Genomic DNA, 17,503 nt, shown 5'->3' on the forward strand with positions numbered 1-17,503 from the left:
TCAATGTACTAGTACAGTCACTAGATGTACCAGTCACTAGATGTACCTGTCACTGTGCTAGTACAGTCACTAGATGTACCTGTCACTGTACTAGTACAGTCACTAGATGTACCAGACACTAGATGCACCAGTCACTCTACTTCTACTAGTACAGTCACTGGATGTAATAGTCATTGTCGTAGGAATACATCGGTCAAATTAATTAGGCGGGTACATATCCAAGTACAGACTTTGATTTATAGTAGTACATACTAGTAGTAGAACATAGAAGTATAGTTGGTACTAATACCAACACGTATAGCAGAAAATTTAGTTCTTCATTTAACTCACGACCATTCATTTTAAATGTGAAACTTTTGTCAACAATGCCTGATCTCATGTGCACTCAATTATGCATGGCATGTCGACGTTAACACCCCGAAAAATTCTAAAAAATTCTCAACATGAAGAGGGAAATGAAGACAGGTTTCCGATCACTCTATGACTTTTATTGATGCTATATATAAAATAATTAAGATATTAATAATACACAAAAATACATAACAAACTCTAATGCAATATATAAACTACACACTTTAAAAAAAACTGTGACCGGAACACTTCATTATTTCAAGAATGCATTTCATTGCTTTCTTTTTATCATTTCAGAAACACTGTCGATTGGAGGCCATTTTAATAGTAAAAATATTGCAAGAAATATCCAATTCTGATGAACATCAACTGAAATAAAGTATTTTGAAGCAGATGGAGATTCAAAATAGTCGCTGAGTATGGTGAAACACATGAAAAACATCTGTCGAGATCATTGCTTTGGTTGCAATAATGTCGTAGTTTAATGTTAGTCATTCACTTAAGTAGCATGGTTATCTCTTACTCGATTTTCTCTTTCACTGTCTCGCTGTTTTTCGTACCTAGTGGTATTTTATATTATGCCAAACAAATGACTAATGTTATGAACCATTTATTTTTGGTACGAATCGAAAAACCGGAAAGATGCCTGGGAACTCAAAAGTATGCGTGTATTTCTAATCTCTACAAGAATGTCAATGAATTAATTATCCTAAAAATTTTCCGAAATCTCCAAAACTGTCGAAGGTGAAAGGAGTATGCCCGAGACTATAACCTGTTGCAGAAGGTTCGAGTTTCTGCTGAGCACCAGCTACTGGTGCGTTCGATGCGCCAACGGCGAAGTTGTTAAAACCAACTGGATGACCTAAATTTGGGTAATAAAATCCTGTTAGCTGTTTTTTAGGTGCTCCGCCACTTGGATGTTTGTTAGGTTTTGATTTAACATTTTTCGATGGCTGGTCTTCTCCTTGCTGCCGTATGTGTTCTGATTGCTCTGTGTCTCTTTCTTGGGTGGGAGATTCTTCTTCTTCCTCTTCTTCTTCTGCTTCCTGAGTCTCTGATTCTTGGAGTCGTGGTCGATCTCGTCGGTATGATTTTTGCGATTGATGCCGAAGGGGTCTCTGCACTTCACTTTCGTCTTCAGGGTCCTCAATTTCATGGTGGTAGCTCGTATTCTGTTCTTCCGGGGGCTCTTCATTTTGAGTAGAGTGGGCGTACGACCCTTCACGAGTGGGTGGTTCGTCGTGACTTTCGTCGTCCGGATCTCTAGCACTTTCGTCGTGTCCTTCTGCGCTCTGGTGAGGCTCGTATTTTTGGTCAGAATATTCTTCTTGGTTTTCTTGGGGAGGTGGCGGGGGTGGTCTTCGTTTGCGTGGTGAGCCGTTAGGTCTTTTATTTCTGTATCTATTAGGTCTCGAGCGTTTGGATTCGTCATAAGGAGCATGGTTATCTCTTACTTGATTTTCTCTTTTACTGTCTCGCTGTTCTTCAAACTTGGTGGAAACCTTTCCACGTGGATGGTAGCCATTCGGCTGCGGGCTTTCGGATTCCACGTTTTGATGGTCAGAATGTGTACCTTGGAGGAGGCCATGGTTATCTGGATTTTGTTCTCGCAAATCTTCGTCTTGCACTTCATTCCCGTAAACAGGTTTCTTGTACTTTCTAGGCCGACGACGTCTAAAACCTCGTTGTGGGGGATATTCCTGCTCGTGAGGGACATCTTCACTTTGTGGTTCTCCGTTTTCAGTTACATGAACTTCAGGTTGACTGAAATGATTTGAGTTTTGTTGAGGATGATGTTGTGAATGTTGCGGTCGGGGAATACTCTGGGAATGAGTTCGTAAGGCAGAACCGGATGAACCGTGAGGTGCATGCAGTGGAACACTGTGAATGCTGTGAGTAGATTTATTGTCTTTGGTTGGACTGCGAGGAGGCCCTTGGCCATGGTGGTTTGGCTTCTGCCTAAATCTGGGCTTCTGGCCTCCCGGGATGGCATTTGGATGAGGTCGTTGTTTGGGGTTTCCGAATGGCTGAACATTGGGTGATACAGAATGATGATGAAGTTTAATATGGGGATTTCTTAGATGAGGAGGGTTATGATGAGGGTTACGATGAGGGTTACGATGAGGGTTATGATGAGTATTGCCTCCGTTTGGATTTAGAAATTGATTCTGAGGAAGATTTTGATTTTGCTTGGGAAGAATTTGAGGCGGTGACACTCGATAGTCTTGATTTTTATGCGCTTCATTTGGTGATGATCCATGAATAATTACGTCTCCCTGACTTGGTTCACGGTAATGAGAATTCGAATAACCCGTGGGTCTCTGATGTGGATGGAGGGGCCTACCATTGTACGTTTGCTCTCTAGGATGTTGGTGGGATTGTTGCTGATGAGGATGCTGTTCGTTACGGTACAAAGGTGGGCGTTTAGAGTGAGGGGGGCGGCGAGGATCAGTTTGATATTGCCTGGGTTGGATATTATGTTCTGAAGTAGAATGAGCTCCCTCTGGAACTTTTTTTATTACTTCATGAGAAGAATGTGCAGTTTTGGGGCTTAAAAAAGAACCGTCGTAAGCGATACCTTGTCGATTAACGGAACTGGATTCGGAAATAGATGTTTTAACGGGAGCGTAATGACTGTGATGTCCTTTATGGTCATCTCCTTTTTTGTGGCTCTTGCCTTTCTTGTGACCGCCTTTAGCCCCTTTCTTATGGGCGTGATGCTCTTCGCCGTCATAGCCGAACTTGCCTTTAATATCGGAGTAATCTTCGTGATATTTTCCTTTGATGCTGAATGAATCTCCTCCTTTGTGGTCCCATGTCTTGCCTCCCTGTTAAAAATTAAGCATTTCATCTGGACCAAAGGTTAATTATGCTGATAAATCACATAAGACTTTATTGCAATTCAATGAAGTAGGTAATATAAATCCTCTAATTTCACTCGGAATAGAACAAAACATTTTTTAGGATAATGGGTATTATTTGAATTAGTGCAATAAAATCTGATTGAAATTTCCATAATAAATGATTGAAATGGCTCTCTATCCCCATTTATCATGTGTTCAATTAAGTGAATTTGAAAAAATTAGCGGAAATTCAATGTAGTTTTAATAATTCTAAAGCATGCTGGTTTCCCAGAGCAAAATATGCCTTTTCCAATTTCCGTGGTATTATGCAAATACTTACTGCAAATTTTCCCCCCTCGTGCTTCTTTCCTTTGCCTTTCTTGTAGTATCCTTCCTCTTCTTCGTATGAGCTCCCGTATTTGTTTTTAATCATTTTATGGCTATCGTCGTGTTTGTGGCCGTGAGCGTCGTGGTCCTCGGTATTTTTGAAGCCCTGAAATACAATAAAACAATTAAGAAACGATTTCAATTAAATTTAAACTAAAAATTATTATATTCCATGTTCGGAGATGAATATCAACAAAAAAAACAGTGAATGATGCGATTTTTATACCTTAAACTACTAAAATAATATTAAGGCTGTACAAGAAAGAATAAATTGTTGAATATGATATCAGATATTAGAATCAACACTCGACTGGTAACAATATTGTGGTGCTAACTTTGATGGAAAACTTTCACAGATTACCTTGTCATGATGTCCTTTGTGGAACTTTCCCTTGTGGCCAACCTTCTTCCCTTTGGCACCTTCGTCTCCTTTTTTGAAACCACCTTTATGTTTTTGTTTGTGTTCTGATCCTTTATAACCTTTACCTCCACCTTCTTTGTGTTTCTGGAGGTGGAACATGAATTATCAGGTGGGATTGGCAGTTGAAAGATGGTTTTATTCTTCTCTTTCCAGTCGAGATACAACGAAAATGGCTGGAATGTGTGTCCAAATGGGAACAATCTACTTAATTTTTCATCAATCGCTTACGGGAAATAATATATTAATCAGAGACAAACAAGGAAAAAAATGAGGTTATTTTTAATGTATTTTTAAAATTTTTAGCTGAAATAGCATTTATTTCATGCGATAATGAAACCGAAAATTCATGCTTTTTTAAACCACTTATTTATAAGCAAATCTACTGAGTTACACATTTCCATATTCGAATTCGAAGGCATATCCAATTTCGTATAAAAATTCGAGTATTTATAGGACGCTTATTTTTTTAGGTACGATCTATTCTCTGAAAAATAAAAATTCAGACGAGTCCAATGATAAGTGTCCGTCTAGAATCCGGACTTGTTACACAAACATAGCCAATAGAACATTTCCTTTGAAAACGTTGCTTTGAATTTCAAGCGAAAAAAATGAAAAAGAAAAACAAAATTTTAAATAGGATAATGAAACTGGTTTTTTCCTGCCCCAGTTATAATTAAATAATATAAGAATTTAAGCAATTATTCAACGATAACATGAATTATATTCCGCTACAGTCAATATTTCGGCCAGCTCTTCGACGACGTTCTGAACTCCTGCCGAGTAAAGTTAAAGCTTCGTTGATATAATTATAATTATATAAATATAATTATATTTATATAAATATATAAAATATAATATAAAATATAATTATATAAAATATAATTAAATATAATTATATATAAGCTTTGATATAACCAGTGGCTTTAGGAAATATTCCCAAGTAAATAGATTTTCAATACAGGTTAATGAACTAATGAAATTTATCGAATTGGTTAACAACAACTAAGTAATTAAATCATTTTTATTTGCATAGGAGTTACCAGATTTATTCACAGCAAAATGCGCCTTCAAAATGTTCGTTTTAAATTTTCAAAATTTACTCTCTACAATAAGGTGTATAAATTTAATTTTTGCTATCAACTGCTCATTCCTTTCAAATAATGCCACATAAAGATGAACCTACATACAAATTTGTTATTGTATATTTATTTTTTAAGATGCTATAACCCGATATTTAAATTTGCAAATAGCATTTAAATATATTCGAATTTACCCAAATTCAGATTGAATTATTTTGTAGGTTATTTTCTAAATTTATATAGATATTTATCTCAATGATGTGAACCTTTTAGGAACCATCAAAATTCCCTCTATTACAATTAATTAGTTAATTACTAATCTTCAAGCAAGATTTAATAGTTATTGAATGAGATGAAATTATTAGCATATTTCAGTAATTTATTCTAACCGATATGTATAGTTGAAAAATATCAAAATTTATATCATTTATAATACACATCGCATGCACATTTTAAATGGAAATTTCCAAACTAATATTTTACCGAAACAATATTTATTTATATGATGCAATACCCCCCGGATTTTTCAAGCAGCTACCACAGCTCACCGAGTGATGGCCTTTAGCGTAGTTGCCGAACGAGTGTTTGTCGAAATGGTCGTCTTGATGGTAGCCTTTCTTGTCCTTGTAGTCGTGCCCCTTCACATACCCTGACTTGTGCTTCTTGTCACCACCTTTCTTCCCCTTGTGCCCTTCAGCGTGGTGACTTCTGTGGTGACCTGGGTGCATTTGAAAGGAGGAAATTCTGTGTATTACTTATTATCATTGCAAAATTGTCCTCTTAGCTGTGATGAGTTTTAATATGGTGTTTGTATTGTTGTATTATACGAGTAGTGCGTTTAAAATTTAAATGTAAAACATTGCTTCTCTTCCCTTGAATAATAGTATGTATAGTTTTCTGCCAAAAACGATTAAAATAGAATATTGTTTATTCAAATGCCTCAACAATTGAAAATTAAAATTTTCCTGTTAAGATTATCTCGATAGAAGTTAGAATTAACTGAGAAGATGAGTATAAAATTAAGTATTATCTATTATTTTTTCGGAAATATTTTATCATTTCTCATGGCCAATTGGAAAGTAATGAAAACGCTTCATAAATCCTTGTAGAGACTAAGAGAGAAAAATGAGGGAAATACAACCTAGTACATGAAAAATATTGTTTTCTGGAAATATGGCTATTAGAACCCGTAGAAATTTAGAAGGTTTTCTCTGTCTAGCGCAAATCACAACAGTTATTCCGTGTATTCTTTTCTTTTAACGAGTTCAAAAAGTTATTATTCAATCGAATCCTCAACAAAACCTAAGAAGATTTCAGACTATAATCCGACAGTGAGACAGACGGGTCGCTCGGATCCCTCACAAATGAACTTAAGATCTCCAGAAACAAGTTAATGCGATTAGCCGCAGATTTAATAGTAAATAATAAAATTTGGGTTAGAATAGCGGAGCAGTTTATATCCAGAGCTTAGAAGCAAGATATATAAATAAAAAATAATGCATTGTACAAGGAGCCAAAGTCGTTAAGTTCGAATTTGAAAGAAAAACTATATAGGAAATTTACTATTTTTCTTACCAATCAAAATTTTTCGAGACGGAGCTCCATCATTATGCATATGATTAAAATTTCGTAATGAAGTTAAAAAAATCTGACATTATAACTTTGTATCTTGTAGAACGCTTAATCACGATTTTTAGTCCTTCTCCAACACTCGTGGAGAGCTTCTAAAGCGCTACTTCATAATTCCATCATTCGATTTGTTAGAGTTGATATGCCAAATCCAGTTCCTTTGGCTTTGCCAGTGACAAACATGGTTTTCATAATATATTATTGATTCCAGTCTCTCTCAGTTAAGTTCCTAATATTAAAATAAATGCCTAAAGTCTCCAAAACCATTTATTCACGATTATCACAAATCATTTTTAATAACCATTTAGGAGTGGTTATAACCACACACTCGTCATATATTTTAACATTAAATAAATAAGCAAAACCTAATGTTCACTTAACGACCGATAAACCAGTAGTACATCAGCGAGCAATACTACAGCAGTTCAAATAATTTTCGAATGCTGGACTTTAGCCGATCTCTTCAGCCAGATTATGAAAAAAGATGAACCCTACAGCACCAAGAGACTGGTCTTAAATCTGCATGTGCTGTTTTCAGACGAAAGTTTCGCCTTCGACTGAAAGAACAAAAGTGAATTTATTTCTAGATTTTTTTCAAATTAAATTAGCATTTTAAGTGAATTTCAGTCCTACTACGAAAGTTTGTTCAGCTCTTTTCCTACAAGTTTTGTTTACTCAATCTCCTTCCGCTTTAATTCATTTAAATAATAGTTAGGTACAAACACTACCATTTCGCGTCATTGTGACCCAACTACGCTAAAAAATCTTAAAAAATTGCACAGGCAACGACTTTTGGCGAAGGATATTCATTTATTCTACGTACGTCAAGGAAATTCGGCCTTTCATCGATCAGGTTGCATCGAGAAAAATTATTCAGCCGAAATTTGACTGGAAACTTCAAGAAAAATATTGGATCCTGACGCTGTTATTGTGACCTAAGCCACTGAGCCACGCATATTATGTAACGGGGGAACTTTTTCACTAAATAAACTCTCATAAAATTTACGAGGATTTTGCGATGGACTTTCGAATTGGCTCAAACTTGACGTGAACTATACAAAATAAATATGGTCATTCTGGAATTATCTGGACGATTGCTTAAAAATTAGCCGGCCACGTCAGCGTAATGTTGTTCACTACTTTTGAAATTTTAACCAACGCAACTCTAATTGCGATGCTTAATTACTCATCATCTCACTGCCACCACATGCGCCACGTACATGCGGATTTGCGCACACGCTGTGTGTGTGCAGACGCACGTCGTATATGAGCATGTGTACACACGCTATGCATATGGGCATGCGTACACGCTATGCATATGCGCATGTGTACACGCTATGCATATGCGCATGTGTACACAGGCTATGTATATGCGCATGTGTACACACGCTATGCATATGCGCATGTGTACACACGCTATGCATATGCGCATGTGTACACACGCTATGCATATGCGCATGTGTACACACGTTACGCATATGCGCATGTGTACACACGCTATGCATATGCTTGCATATATACACGCGACGTACATGCATGAAGTACATGCAAACATGCTACGTAAATGCACACACTCTACGTATATGTATATATGCACATACGCCATGCATGTGCGTAGATGTACAACCGTTTCATGCATGCGTATGTACACAACGCATATGCGTATATACAGTGTAGGCTGTATATACGCATAGGCACATTTTATGCATATACAGCGTGGGCTGTAACTGATTCACAAACTGAAATCTTGAAATAGAAACAAAGTCGAAGGTGAAAATTTGCTGGTGAAGGAAATCATGTAAAAATGCAGAAAATATCACAGAATGAATGGTCGAAATATATTTTCGTAAAGCGCCATCGTTAGAATAGACATCAATAATAAAAATCAATGTCCGCAAGTAGTTATAGTGGAAATAGTTCAGCGTAAAGGTGTATCCGAAGTATATTCATTGAAAAAAATTCCAGTTACACATCGAGCAAATTTTAAGTGGACGGAAATGAAAGTCCTTACGACGGAAATGACGATGGAAATGAAAGTCATTAAAATTAGTCGTCACGATTGAAGTTGTCGAAGAAAATTCCGAGTTAAATTTCTAGTTCATCTTAAAATGGTTCTCAATTATAATAATGTGAATAAAATAAGCAAGGTCCAGCAATGCAACAACACAAAGGACGTCTGAAATAATAAAAATATTAAAAATTAGTAAATTAAATTTTTACCTGTTGCAGCAGCGATCATGTCTTGAACTGCGTGCGCATTCGGTGACTGGGACGCCTGCCCCGCGCCATCTGTGCGCACGGTGTCAGAAATGAAATGAAGGAATAGTTTTCCGTTCACGTTTTAGCATTAAATTTCAATTTTCATTTTCAAAATAGAATGTAAATTTCAGCTTTTTCTGCGAAAAAAATAATTTTATTTCTCATTTTATTTCACATTGAAAATATTATTTTTGTCAATAACATTCATGGTTTGAAGCTATGCTACAGGCACGTTCATCACTAAACTTGAAAAAAAAATACAACAATTATTAGATGAAAATGTTTAACATTTTGTTCATAACTATATTAGAGAATAATGTTATGGGTTCATTGGTTTTGAATTGACGGGTAAATATGCAATACAATTTAAACATTTTGGAATAACCTCAATATCGAGAAATCATGCAATACAAAAATCTGGCTGACTAATTCACATTCATCGGCAATAATGAATTCATGAAAAAACTGGTTCTCCCAGATGGCATCCCTAATTACTGTTTTTTCATTTTGTGTGAAATTTCACCAAATCACGGTTTCTGCATTTCGACTCATTTCGGAGTGGTAAATATTTGAACAGCAAATACTTTACCGCTGCAACCTACGCCGGTAGAAATGAAATTCCATGTTCTAAAACTTTTACAATTCATTCTCTAACGGTAACATTTCGTGCTATAAACATAAGAGCTGCTGATTTATAATAACTATTTTCATAATGAAAGCATTGAAAACGCTCAAATAAAGGACAACGCAGGAAACATAAGCTTATAACGATAATAATCTATATAATATAAAATTTTAAGGCATAAATCTGTTCACTTTACCGTTAGGTTCTGCTACGGCGAAGAAGGCTCGGCCAATCAGGCGCTTGGTTTGAGGAGCTTCAGACGCTGACACGGCGACCTGTGCGACGACGGCAACCGCGACGACGAGACGAAACATTTTCCCCACCATCTTTTTCTGGGGAAAAATATGAAAATTTACGTTCAATTGGAGACAAAAATCAAAATTTCATGCGCAACAATTTCTCAGCACCTTTTTCCAGGGAAAAATATGGAAATTTACATTGAATTGGAGACGAAAATTAAAATTTCATGCGCGACAATTTCGCAGCACCTTTTTCCAGGGAAAAATATGGAAATTTACATTCAATTGGAGACGAAAATTAAAATTTCATGCGCAACAATTTCTCAGCACCTTCCTCCAGGGAAAAATATGGAAATTTACATTGAATTGGAGACGAAAATTAAGATTTCATTCGCAACAATTTCACAGCACCTTTTTCCAGGGAAAAAATTGAAATTTACATTCAATTGGGGCCAAAAATTAAAATTTCATGCACAACAATTTATCAGTATCTTTTATGGGGAAAAAGTTTACATTCACTTGGTGAAAAAAATTAAAATTTATAGTGCAACAATTTCCCCCCATCTTTTTTTCTGGAGAAAAAGCAGACATTTGTATTCCATTTTGAATATACAAATGAAAATTGAAAGCCGATAAATGCATGAACGGGAAATTATTCGTGACGGGACTCTAAGTGAACATTTACCAAACTAAAGAACACTAATGTCAAGGACGCCAGATTTGCAAACTAGAAATTGAATTAATTTATTTTTGTATTATTCTTGATTATAAATGCGCAATTATTATCGGTAATAAGAGATGCTCAAGAACTATTAATTTTTAACACTTGTTCATCCGTGAATTGTTTCATTTTCGTAGAAATTAAAATCAACATACAAGTCCTGAAATTTTCTCAACTAATTTTTTCCAAAAATTATTATTATGACCAAGTTTATTTCGACCGAATGATATTGATAGAAATATAGTTTATTTTTAATAGGTCTACTACAATTCCGTACCATTGTACTAAAGTTGTACAAAAAAGTACACTAATAAGTAATTGTAAGCAGCTATTGTAATGAATAAAAATACGTTGAATTTGATGTAATATATTAATCAGATTTAATATTGGGTGGTCACGAAACTTATTTCAATTTCCTTCTCACCTGCGCAGCCGTCATATCAGCTAATGGCTTCTGTATAAAACAACAAAAGCACTAACGTATAAACAAAGGCACTAACAGCAGCGGTGCGTGTTAGCGTTGCACGATTGTCTTTTAACAAACCTGATGATTCGGAAGCTTCCGCATTTCGCAAAATCCGCGTGTGAGTTCAGAGAATCCAAACAATTAAACGTAAATCGAAGAAAGCAATATTATTGCAACGTGTAGTCTTGGTTACCACATTGGCAATATTTGCCTACCACGGCTGACGAGTAATAAATTTCTAGGTTTTTCTGTACTGCTTCATTGTTTATTAAATTAATATTCTGTTCCCGAAACAAATGTTATTTCGAACAATTTTTCAAAATCAATTCTCATCAGCACTCTCGATATGAAATTAAAGTTACAAAAAATCAGGAATTATAAAAAACGGGGTTTCAATGGAAGTTCAAGCAAGATTATTTCACTTATGTCCAAAATGACTTGTTGGTAGTAAGCGTGTTACCATTTCATTGCATTGCTGTTTCCCCTTCCCCCAGCATGCCACGTTAAAAAACTGAAAGAACAACCAAATCGGCATAAATTATTGATAAATAGGTTTATTTGAGTCATATAAGGCCTTGGTTCACCACAGACAGGCAATTTCAATTCGTAATTAAATCACACCGCGCATACACAAGCCTACAGACAGCTAATTTTAGGCTTAAAATACGTGGGCCGTGTTAAAAAAAAGAGGTCTGCGGTATCACGTCGCACATCATTTATATCGCATCAAAAGGTTTGCGGTATCATGTCGCACATCATTTATATCGCATCAAGAGGTCTGCAGTATCATGTCGCATATCATTTATATCGCATCAAGAGGTCTGCGGTATCATGTCGCACATAATTTATATCGCAACAAGAGGTCTGCGGTATCATGTCGCACATAATTTATATCGCAACAAGAGGCCTGCGGTATCATGTCGCACATCATTTATATCGCATCAAGAGGTCTGCGGTATCATGTCGCATATCATTTATATCGCATCAAGAGGTCTGCGGTATCATGTCGCACATAATTTATATCGCATCAAGAGGTCTGCGGTATCATGTCGCACATAATTTATATCGCAACAAGAGGCCTGCGGTATCATGTCGCATATCATTTATATCGCATCAAGAGGTCTGCGGTATCAGGTTGCACATCATTTATATCGCATCAAGAGGTCTGCGGTATCAGGTTACACATCACTGATACCGCATCAAGAGATCCGTAGTATAAGGCAGCAAATTTTAATAATTTAAACAACGTAAAGTCGCAATTGCGATGAAATTCGGGGAGTGCAGAGACAAGACGATATAGTCGATAGAATTTCGAGAAATTTATAAATGTATTCATCAAATCGTTACCTCCAAATCTAGTCAACCTAAACTTTGCATCCAATCATTTGATTAATAATTTAGAACCATAATAATGCTAATATTGGAAAGACCTAATCCAAACCACTTTGAGCATTGGGCTATGATTTAAATTTTAGTTTATTATGAAAAGAAATATGAAGCTTTGTTATTCTCAAATAACATAACAAAATAATGATCCTATTTACATTTTTATAATAATAATAATTTAATATCCTGATACGATAAGCAAGTGCCACCGACAGTTCCAATATATTTAATTATAATTATATATATAAATATATAATTTATTATATAGTAAATATGAATTATACAAAATAAGAATTATAAATTACATAAATTAAGTGCCATGCTTCCAACATACAATTATTAAAAAATTAGTAGTAGATGACAGAATTTGCTTCTTTGTACACTTGCAACTAATGACAAGAGAATTTTTTTTCTCTGACAATAAATGAAATTTTTCTCTGGTCATTGAAAAATGTATTAAAGATTCTAGCTTATCCTTGGACAATACACCAACAATTGATATGTTTGGTTAAAAAAGGTGAGTGCGCAAATTTATTTTTTTTTCAGGAGGAATGCCATGTGTCCTGTAATATCGGTTGTGTGTTGAGAGCTCAGATCTTCTGACAAATGCAGATCATATCGGGCAATTGGATGCCCATGTCATATCTGGTCAGGGATCTATGGTCTATATCAAACAGGCCATCTGATCGAGCCTTGATAATATGAACTAGATAAAGCTACTGTCCAAGAGCCTAGATAACTTAAATGGTCGTCGGACAAGATCAAATTGAAGGCTGAATTACACAACGTGATCGACCGGCCTTGCCTCTGGTGACGGTAAAATTGAAGCGTACAGAAGAAAAGTCTATAATGAAATTCTTTTGCAAGTCGAACAAAGCGTAGGGCGCTACCGAGTGTGCAATTCAACTGGGCCTCTAACGGCAGTTTTGCAACACGCGTGAGGTATGCGACATTGTCTCTGTTGCTAGTGAACAATTCCCTGCTCAGCCTTGTATTTCTGTATATTTTAAGAAAGTCTGAATTTGTCGTGACCCAGCATCGGGTTCGTGCGTGATAACCGTGATTAGTTAACGGTTTTATTCTGAGGATCATTTGAGTAGAGTGAATCAATTTTTTCTTCAATTATTTTTAACAGGATTTGGATTTTTCATTTAACTCCCAACAGAAACCTATGACTTCTTTCCTCAATTTGTGCATAAATTATCGATAGTTTCTGTAGGACAAGGTCAAGGATTATTGCAATGCATATTATAATAATCATGAAATGAAGTAGGTCTGTATAAGTAGTAAGTTCTAGAGTTAATAATCATGAATTAATTATTTGCGATAAATCGTTAGAGATTTTTCCTAAACGCAACAAGCGAAATTAAAAATCTCTCATTTTTCATGACGAAAGTGGAAGAGGCTTTCGCTCACGTGCATGCGTGAGCATCCTCAGATTTTTGTTTCATGTCACCGTGATCGAAAGAAGAAAAATCGTTCGGTCACACTTTCGCAATTGTGAGACGTGTTCGTAGATCTAAGTTACGTCCAGCGTAACATATACGCATTGGATGACGCGTACGAGTTACAGATAAGTGAAAGTGAAGGGAGATCGTGTGGAGGGATCTTACATAATAATCGTCTGTGTGATGGGAAATTGCCGAATCTTCGAGATTAGTGTAAAAAAGGGCCGTGTCTCCGGGAACTTGGAAAAGATTAGTGAAGAATAAATTATTTTGTTTTCCGGTACAATTTTGTCCTGTGACGGTAGAGTGCTTTCATTTTCAAATAGAAATTTTTGTCGTGTTTTAACAATTACGAAGATATAGAATGGATTAAGCAAAAAGTGAGAAAATAGCTTAAGGAAAATTTATCTTGTTTTCAATCATAATTATTAATTTGTTTTATCAAATGACTAAGATTTAGAATGGATCAAGTAAACATTAATGTCTGATTGATGAGTAAGGAACCTTTTTGTAACACATTTCGCTATTTGAAGGTATTTATGCACATAGATTACTGAGTAAGAAATATTAATAAATCAATTCGTCTAAAATAGACATTCATAATAAAAAATGAAGTAATAAAGAACAGACATTAAACCTAAATATACGGCTACCGTACGATTAACAACAATCGAAATATCAGAAGATATCTTGATATTTTAAGAAAGGATTTGAAATTTTCTACATGGCACTAGCTAATTCATTTCATTTAGATCAATTAAAACTCATGAGAAGTTGATCCATTGTGGTCGAGTTGAGAAAACTGTTATTTCAACTCAACCTGTGTTTTTTCCTAAAACTCAGGACAATTTTGTCGCACAAATCTACATATAAATTGTACACAAAAATGGTATCATGGGTGCGTTACACGATCTGACTTTTGCATCATTTCAGGCATAATAATGCTAAGCCTATCAAGGTAATTAGCCTTTGTCTAGTTTTATGCTTCGGTGCATCGCATTAATGTTGTCTCGGTCATGTTATATAACGGATGCAATACCCAAGAGACCGGGGCCGCTAATTGCTGCATGGGTCCAACAAATAAAAATTTCCATAATGTTGGCTTTCAGAGCGATCATGTCTGTAGGAATCTAAATGAAATTTCATAATTGATACATGTAGGGCCTAATTAGGGCATTTAAATGTATATAGTTTACAGTTGTTTCGACAAACTTATGCAAAGGTTGGCTCAATCTACGCATCAAACGTTGCCTCGAACTATTGATATCCAAACGATGGCTTCATGTTAACAAACTCCAATCATCGCTTGTTTCAGCTCTGCAATCATCTAAACTGGATGCTAATCATCAACAAGTTGTACTAATCATCATAACTCTAACTCTAATCATCAACAAGTTGATGATTAGAGTTAGTTCTAGAGTTAGTTAGTTCTTAGAGTTAGTTCTCTCATAACTCTAATCATCAACAAGTTGTAATACTCTAATCAGCTGCATACTGCAACATTGCAACATTAAAGTTTGCATGTAGCCTTTTACATGTTGTATCCCTCCAGTCATGTTGAAACATTAATCATTTGCAAACTGCCGCCCTCGAATCATTTGCATGTCGTAGCACTCAGAGGCTCTAAAACATTCATTACTCACAGAACCTAAATATTTAATCGCTTTTACCTTCCATGTGTCGTGGCTCGTGGGCTTGCATCATGAAATTTAAATATGTTTGTGGAATTCTGTGAGTAGTCTTTAATTTCTACTCTTTGGTTGAATTTTGTTAACTATTCTCTAGATTCTATTAACATAAGAAAACATTTTTATATTTCGGACAGTAACACAAGTATAAAATTGTACATTGAACTTTCCACTGATTTTAATTTTTTTTGGAATATGATCAATTTTGACATTATAAATATTGAAGCATGAAGAAATATTTTTTGTTGGATATTCTGAAGCTTGGAATTATTGCAAGCAGGACGAGAGCTCACAAGCCTTAATTTCCGAATTAAAGTTTTTGACAGATGGTGTTAAATCAATCGACAATCAAACATATTCTTATCTGCCTCATTGGAATCAAGAGATAGGTTGATTCTGTTGATTTCTTTACCAACACATTCTAATTTATAGATTCTGAGGCAAAACTGACAATTATTTAAAAAAAATCAATGTTGTTTTCGTATTGAATATTTAAATTGTAAAATTTTACTGAGATTTGATTATCCTCAGTTAAAAGTTGCAATTTCTGTAAAAAGTTGCTTCGTTTTTATACGCTTTAAGCATTTAAAAAATTTTTCATGTGAAAGCATTTAAAAAATTATCTATTTAAACCTACCTCATGCGAGAGAAGAGTCATTATTGCCGTAGTTTAGTCATAAAAGTTCCAGGTATTGCAGATACCTTCGCAATGACACCAAGTCAGAGACTGACGCGACAGCTCCAGTTACCCGTATTTATAGCTGTGCTCGAAAGCAGCATTTCTCTCAAGTGACCGACCGCAAAATGCGGCCAAGCAGCGCTTTGCAGCTATTTTCTCGTTAGTCAAGCATAAACTTGAAACATGAGATTGTATTTTATTAATTAAATAATTTTTTAAATTCTCTGATCCTCTATTCAATTAATCGCAATAAATGACGGCTGTTGATTTTTTATTAATGTATTCTTAAATTTTATCATATGAGTACATTGTACATACGGGTTTCATTAGGTTTCTTATTTCATGTAAAAATAATCGAAAATCGTGTAAAAAAAAATAATGGAAAAATAATCGAATAATCGATAGTATGTAATAATGTAATGTGGCGAAAAGAAGGGAATAAATTAATAGCATTTAATCAAAACAAAGGCCGGTGATAAATAACGCTGGTAGATAAACGGGTACTTCCAGTTACTGAAATCATACAAATACTTTCAAATTATTAAGAAAAATTAGTCGCATAATAATTTAAAAATCATATAAAATATTTCTATGGCTAGTTTGGTATCGTTTGAATTTCATTAACATTCAGCTCAACAATAGTAATTATATATAGGCCTCATAAATAAAAAAATATAACTCAGTACTCACTGCAGTGAGTGAGAAAGAGCGCATTTTCTCGTTGACGAAAACGTGGTCACGGACAGACGGACGGACAGACAGAGACAGACGGACGGAAATGACGAGCGCAACAGCGTCGTTTTCTATAAATGAAAAAATGCGCTAAAAAGCATGTTCTTTAGAATTAAATTGGGCCTTTACAATAAACTCTGTCCACTTGTCACTGCCAAGCCACAATTTAATAGTGTTTGTACATGTTAGTCAGTAATGAAATACTTAGAATTTAATGCTATAAGTAGTAAAGTGCAATTACTTATTATTACCTGCGTGGAGTAATAGGTAATATTAACTACGTGGAATATTAAATAATGAACTTTCATTATATGGAATAATGGTGATATAACGATCTCAAGAAAATTTCTGCTTAGTTTCATGGTCAGAAAAAGCGAAAATAATTACGCTTAAAAAATAGAATGAGTTTTATTATTAGCGATAAGCTACGAAGTAAAATAGTTTATCGAAAAGATGTGTTTTTAAATCCGTCTAGGTAGGTTTTTTCAAGTAGATAAAAAATATGACGCGGTGCCCCCAAAAAGTTTTGAAGGTATATTGGAAAGGGTTA

The 17,503-nt window shown here is 35.1% G+C and overlaps 1 protein-coding gene across 2 annotated transcripts; it reads right to left on the reverse strand.

The window, feature by feature from the left end:
• Positions 1-472: 472 nt before the first annotated feature.
• LOC108677592 (sarcoplasmic reticulum histidine-rich calcium-binding protein) lies at positions 473-16,243 on the reverse strand. Of its 2 annotated transcripts, none has more exons than XM_018165839.2 (7): positions 16,180-16,243; positions 9,791-9,926; positions 8,931-8,999; positions 5,630-5,799; positions 3,943-4,086; positions 3,535-3,687; positions 473-3,179 (listed from the first exon to the last, which is right to left on the reverse strand). In XM_018165839.2, the coding sequence occupies exons 1-7, from the start codon at positions 16,198-16,200 to the stop codon at positions 1,056-1,058; spliced, it is 2,817 nt and encodes a 938-aa protein (XP_018021328.2). In that variant the 5' UTR covers positions 16,201-16,243; the 3' UTR covers positions 473-1,055. The 2 variants fall into 2 exon arrangements, with proteins under 2 accessions (XP_018021328.2, XP_047736491.1); XM_047880535.1 differs by lacking the exon at positions 16,180-16,243 and adding an exon at positions 10,979-11,058.
• Between the last annotated feature and the right edge of the window lie 1,260 nt (positions 16,244-17,503).

Source organism: Hyalella azteca, unplaced genomic scaffold (genome assembly GCF_000764305.2).
Source record: "Hyalella azteca isolate HAZT.00-mixed unplaced genomic scaffold, Hazt_2.0.2 contig5529, whole genome shotgun sequence".
Lineage (NCBI taxonomy): Eukaryota > Metazoa > Arthropoda > Malacostraca > Amphipoda > Hyalellidae > Hyalella > Hyalella azteca.